Source organism: Notolepis coatsorum, assembly GCF_963971535.1.
Source record: "Notolepis coatsorum genome assembly, chromosome: 11".
NCBI classification, from domain to species: Eukaryota; Metazoa; Chordata; class Actinopteri; order Aulopiformes; family Paralepididae; genus Notolepis; species Notolepis coatsorum.
Window position 1 is genome coordinate 86,460,235 of NC_140175.1, and position 7,149 is coordinate 86,467,383.

The 7,149-nt window shown below is 39.0% G+C and overlaps 1 protein-coding gene across 1 annotated transcript in view; it reads right to left on the reverse strand.

Annotated features, from left to right (window-relative positions):
• Positions 1–6,802: 6,802 nt before the first annotated feature.
• Positions 6,803–7,149, reverse strand: part of lmx1ba (LIM homeobox transcription factor 1, beta a) — a gene marked incomplete at both ends in the record, with an annotated part of 52,095 nt that continues 51,748 nt past the window's right edge. Inside the window, 3 exon segments of the mRNA XM_084325507.1 lie at positions 6,803–6,864; positions 6,867–6,947; positions 6,950–6,958. Of these exon segments, the coding sequence (XP_084181633.1) occupies positions 6,803–6,864; positions 6,867–6,947; positions 6,950–6,958 (152 nt within the window).

The window sequence follows — 7,149 nt, forward strand, 5'->3', positions numbered from 1 at the left end:
TATAAGACTGTATGACAGCAAAGTAATAACACAGTACACTGTATATACATGTATCTATATCTGTATATATATATATATATATATATATATATATATATATATATATATATATATATATATATATATATATATATATATATATATATATATATATATATATGTATATATACCCTCACTGTACACACTGAATATACTTTACACTGAATATACTTTAATCTATACTATACTTTAATCTATATCTGTATATATCCACAGCTACTGTTATTAGTTAAACCACTGGCTAGTATGGTTTATTGCCACCTGTACTTGTACCACTGTATATAATACTGTACATACATTAGCTTAGCATATTTACTCCGTGGCTTCATCATATATACTCCACATATTACACTATATATTGTTAAGCACTCTACTGTTCCTTTGCACTCTGGTTAGATTGATTGATTGAACATTTTATTAACAGATTGCAGAATGGGTACAATACAGTACAGCTCAATACACACAATTGTTAAAGGGATGCAGACCAGAGAAAGACTTTCGTCTTGTTTACATCAGGGTCTCCCATTTTCAATTCATCATAACATATATGACATACATGACAGATACAGATAGACAGTACTGCTACATCTATATATTTATGACATACCAGATTTACAAATACAGTACTGTTTTTGATACAAGAAGAGTCTAAAAAAGAGAGTATATACATTTGACGAAGAAACTGTACATTGGAGGAGGTTGGTAGGTAGGAGGTTGGTAAGTGGGGTGGAGGGGGGGGTTCGGTAGGTGGGGTGGGGTGGGGGGGAAACTGTACATTGGAGGTGGTGGGGTGGGTGGGTTTGGACATTTACCGGGGCCAGTTTCAAATTGCAGCCACCCAAGTGTGAGTAATGAATGACTGGTCGATTGAATGAATGAACGGATGAATGAATGAATGGATGAATGAGTTAGTGACATGTATCAATTGGATGAGAACATTTCACATCCATTCATGTCCATTCCAGCTGAACTAGAAATGTAAGTGATAACATAGTATACTCAGATCAATCAATTTGGCAGCCCCCCCCCCCCACTTATTTTAAGAAAAGAAATGATAAGACTCAATTCAAGATTAAATTACTGTGCAGTGTCATACTGTAGCAAGTCATATGCATTATATTATCCTTGAATAATTGATCATTCCAATCTCTTGTGTGTGTCCAGAGTTTAAAGAAATATATACCTTACAGTATATATTGTTTATTTGTCAACACTCTGTTGGCTATAATCAATCCATATGTAGCTACTGCCTACAATGGTCTTACACTGTACTCATAACTACCTACCTCACTGTATCATAACTACCTGCCTCACTGTACTCATACAATACCTCACTATATCATAACTACCTACCTAAATCTACAGTCTTATCACAGTCTATCAATATAAGACTGTATGACAGGGTGGGGTGGGGGGGAAACTGTACATTGGAGGTGGTGGGGTGGGGGGGGGGGGGGGTTGGGTAGGCGGGTGGGTGTAAGTGTACATTGGATTATCAACAAAACCTTACTTGGTTCCAAGAAGAGGGTCTCGTGTATTATTGGGTTTAATAGGACATTTATTGTACATTGGAGGGGGTTGCGTTAGGACATTTACAGGGGCCAGTTTCTAATAGCAGTCTCTCATAGGTGTTCATTGAGAGTGGTTTTGAAAGTGGGTAGTGATTCACATTCCTTTACAGCTGTGGGTAGGGCGTTCCACATTGATGTGGCATAATTGCGAAACGTGTTTAGTCCCTTGTTTGAGCCGAATCTGGGTTTAACATGATTTGTGGAGCTCCCTCTGGTGTTGTGGTCATGGTATTCACTGACTTTTGGGACATGTACATTAGTCGTGTAGTGTATCTTGTAGACCAGGCCCATTGCAAGTTGCTGTACTCATGTCGTCTACAGAGTCCCTCATTTTCAGATCTCAACTTCATTTGTTGTACTGTACTCGTGCTGTGCAATGACAATAAAACCTAATCTAATCTTATCTAATCTCATTTATGAAAATTAGGCCACAAAACAAACACAATATAACATTGAGTAAACTCTGCTACGTTATGTAATTTTAGGAAATTAAAAAAGATTTAAATAATAATTAGGTCCCTGGAGCACTGTTTGAAGCTAGAAAACAACCGAGACATGTAGCATTTCATTGTGTTGTGTACAGGTACTGTACTATAGGCCTACAATTGAGATATTTATTACAAAGTACCCACTAGGCTTATGTTTGGTTTACGCATGCCACAAAAATATTTAGTTTGTAGGGCTGTCAGTTTATCGCGTTAATTAGATTAATTAATTACACAGCAAATTATCGCGTTATGAAAATTCACTACAAATAATTTTTTTTATTTTTTATAAATCTTTATTTATTTTTTAATCTCATTCATTCCATAAGAACGTAGAATACACATTTACAGACTTTTTTTAATATGGTCCATTTGCATGTTCTTGGTATCTGATTCTAGGGACATCTATGGATCTCAGGGAATGTATTCCCAGTGTCAGAAATACTGTGTCTGTTACTAGGCTTGAGTAAATTGTAATGAACCAAATGAGAATATCAATAATTTTTTTTTTATCTTTGACTGTGAATAACACCATGCTAAAATTGACCAGACCTGAAAAATCTAAGCAACCTGTTAATCTGTAGACCGTTTTCGCCTAAAAGGTACATGCCTAAGTAAATGGAAGCTTGCTCCACTTCTGCAAGGTCAATTTGCATGTTCTAGGAACATCTAGGGACCTGGGGCTATGTATTTCCAGTGTCAGAAATATTGTGTCTGTTACTAGGCTGAGTAAATTGTAATAAATAAATAAATTATGATTAATTATGATTAATTATGATTTATGATTTTGATGATGATGATGATGATCAAAAATGTATACGGGGCACGAGAAAATGCTCACTGAGCTCATTCACCACCTTATTGAGATCATGTGTACAAAAAATCTAAGCAAATGAACCGCGGGAAGATGATTAAACAGAAGGATTTGTAGATACAGTAATTAATGATAATCGACATTAATTATAAATTCATATTTGACCTTGAACTTGACCTTATTATGGCCAAATCATACATCTATGGATAGGGAAAATGCTCCTCTTTCCAATGGCAGGGTTGAATCTGGATTTAGTCATTTCTTGCGCTTTTTACGATAATTAGCATTTTCCGATACATTTTTATTTCCGATAAAACATATAAAACATCGGTAAAAATAAAAATATACAATTTGACTACTGTTTTTGATAGGGTTATGGTCTTTACTCTTGGCTACAAAAAATATATCTAAAAACATTGACCTCTTAACATCCAAGGGCCCACATGTGGACGATTCTTTGCCGACCTCTAGTGGCTCGGGTGTGCATTTGTTTTAATACAATAATATAGATGGAATTAAAGCCCTATTTGTTGCCTGTCGATTGCCCTTTCAGGTGACAAAATCCGTTCAGCGGTTCTCGAGTTACATGCCGATATGTGAGGCGTGCCCCAAAGTACGCAAAAGTACACATTACCACCCCCGACTCCCGGGGCTCTAGCTCCGTCAATCATTTGGCGATCTCGGAAATCTTTGCACAGGGTTGTAGCCAATGAGTGTGCCTTTCCAATGATACCCCATGATATGATAATTGGGTATCTAATACGGTCTCTATTGATCGATTTATGATAAAGAAAAGCAGGGTCCCCCTATAGGGGGACCTTAAGGCTTAACAGGTTAATAAATGTAAGATGATTAAACAGAAGGTTTTGCAGATACAGTACTGAATTCTGCCATCCGGACACATGCAATTTTAAATATGATTATAGAATATAGAATATCAGGCATAAAATGGTTATGCGATTAAAATGTGATTAATTAGATTAATTAATTACAAATCCTGTAATTAATTAGATACATTTTTTTAATCGCCTGACAGCACTAGTTTGTATGTATGATGAAATGTTCATTCCTTCTAAAAACGGACACAGTGTGGCTCCTGAGCTTGTCGGTCCTCAGCGATGTGATTTCAGACCCGGCGCCTAAGTGGGCTGACTGACTATATGGCCAGGGCCTGGTCGAGGTGGAGGCCCTCTCTGTCCCAGGGACGGAGGAGGAGGAGGAGGGGGTGTCATGGGCTTGTTTACGATCCTCAGGAGACCGCCATTACAAAGTGAGTTTAATAAACAGCTGTCTTGACCCCTCGGCCCCTGCGGTTCCCCCGTGTGTGATCAAAACGCTGCCATTACACCACCCACAGTTTAAGGTCTGCGAGGGGGGGGGCTCAAGAGGGAGCTCATCTTTTTGCCGTCAGTCCCTCTCCCCTCCCCCCATAGTGGCAGCTTTAGCTATTAGCCTGTCTTGATTATGCAAGGCCCCCTGGGTGCTCTCAGGGTGCCATACTTTCCCTTAATGCTCTTCAGCCCCTTATGGACGCTTATTATTTAGCTGACCTCAGGTCAGAGAATCACTGTGGTTTAAGTCAGGCTTGTTTGGTGTTGTATGCATCATGTTATAGCCAAGAGAGAAAGTTATTATTTTATTCTTTGATTTCTTAAGATTTTATGTGTTTTGGTAACACTTTACCAACAGTGTACACGACACGTACTTGATGAATTGTTAGACAAACGTGCATCTTCAATCATTATCGTAGTATATGTGTGTTTATAAAAACACATGTTATTATAATCCTTTTATAAGTCATTGGAATTGTTCATACTAATTTATAATCCTTTTTCGGTGTGCGCCTCAACGCTGCAGTATATGGTTATTGTTAAAACTTTTAAATGTGATGGTATATTTTCATAATTTAATAAACAAACCTCAGAGGAGCACAGCCTGAAGCTAGACAGCCGTCTAGCAGGGTTACTGTGTTGTTTGTACAATATACAGTATACTGTTTGTACAGTATATATGCAGGGACTTTCAAGCAGGACTCATTTCATTTCAATATATTTACTGTACAAAAGGTATAGTCTATAGGTTCCGTTTACTTACTGTTTACACATTTTACTTTTATTCATAATGATATAAGATCAGTGTGCAAATTATACCAATAATTAGATTTCTGATGAGCGTGTCTTCTTTCCAGCATCGCCTCATTAGTTATGTTATTAAATTAGAAAAATGCTATTCATCTTTTTTTTTTTTTTTTTTTTTTATCATCATCATCATATCATTCTGTGACCAGGGACAAAATAAACACAAGACAAAGGAAACAGAATGCATTTTTGTTTTATTTGTATTACCAACAAACTTTGGTAGTTTAGCAAATGTCAGCATTAAAAATGCACTCTTGACAAGTTCTCAGTGAGCTTGTGACAAATAATAGCACAGTGATACTGATTTACAGCCTAATTTACACAACATCAACAACAAAAGAAAAAAGACTACGATAACATTTCTGAATCCAAGAACATAAGGATGAATTATTATAATGCTCGTTTTCTGTATACTTTACATTGGGATCCTTGCCTTTTTTTCAATTTTTATTTATTTTTTAAATAAAGCTTTTTTGCGATTTCCTGTGTGTACCAGCATGTTGTCGTTAAATAAATAGATTGCTGTCCGTTTCAACATGCAAAAAAAAGAAAGAAAAAACTGCTCGGTTTCAGAGAACATTACACATACAGTATAATATATACAGTCGACAAATAAAACATATCAAACAAATCTTTTTTTAATCCTGTTCACAGATTCTTTCTTTGATATCATACATCCGAGAAGCTTAAATGGCTAAAAGTAGGTCAACGAAAAACTATTTATGCTTTGTCGTATAGTGTCCATGAAGAAAACACAAGACCACACACATTGTCGACTTTATCGTACGTTTCTATCCAATTTGGTGTAGCACGTTGCAAGTTCCTCTTCATCTGTGTGGGTTTAAAGGTAGGTACGGTGTCACTGGTTTGTTTGTGCTAAAGCTTGTAACGGCATGCGTTGGGGCGTCCTCCTCTCTCTGTACACATCAGCGACTTGGTGTTGGACTTGACCGACATTCCACTCGAACTCGACCTCGACACGTCCCTCGTCTCATAGCCGGTGTGTCCAAGAAACACGTAATTAATTATATTATCTGTACAAACGGGGGAGGGAGGGGGGTGTTGACGTGAGTCTGTTTATTTATTTTCTTTCCCTATTTCTTTTCTTTTGAGAAAAAACACATTCTTTCGTTTTTTGTTTTTAATAAACATCTCACGGAAAGTCTCTCACCTCCAGACGTCGCTCTGAACCCTGTTGAAAATCTTAAGGTATGTATCGACCCCATGATACAGGTAGGTGGAGAGAGCGAGAGAGAGAGAGAGAGCGAGAGAGAGAGAGAGAGAGAGAGAGAGAGAGAGAGAGGAGAGGGAGAGGGAGAGGGAGAGAGAGAGAGAGAGAGAGAGAGAGAGAGAGAGAGAGAGGGAGAGAGAGAGAGAGAGAGAGAGAGAGAGAGCGAGAGAGCGAGAGAGCGAGAGAGAGAGAGAAAAAGGGGTGTCATCGTTTTCAGTTTCAAGTTTGTCCTTTTATCTCAGCTGGTGGAGCTCAGTCAGTCTTTTTTTCAGTGGGGTGGGGGGTTGGATGGGGGTTGGGGGGTTCGACGACTCACTCTTGAATGGCAGTAAGGTTTTTCCCAGCCTCTGGCAGTCAGAACTACTTCCTGGAGGCCAAACTAAGTGTGTGTGTTTTATGCTGTACAATTCTATGTGTGTGTTACTCCTCTCTTCCCATGGCCCTGGGAAATTGAGGGTGTGTGTGCGTGTGCATGTGTGTGTGTGTGGTGTGTGTGGTGTGTGTTGGTGGTGTTGCGGGGGCTTTCAGGAGGCGAAGTAGGAGTTCTGCATGGAGTAGAGGCGGTCGATGGGGTTTCCCACCCGCGCTGCAGGGAGCCCACGTCCGAGGCGGCCATGAAGCAGTCGCTCAGGCTGGTCAGGGACGTGTCGCTGTCGATGTCGTGGAAATGGAGTCGTTCCCTGTTAGAAGAGACGATGAAGGAGGAGAAAAAAAAGAATCAAAACGAGAGCCAAACGCGACTTCCTGCGAGGTTATGAGAACTAGTTTGACAAACAAATACAGCACAGAGAGAGAGAGAGAGAGAGAGAGGATGTAATTCTGACAGTACAGAGGGAGGGAGAGAGAGAGACAGAGAGAGAGGGGGGGGGTG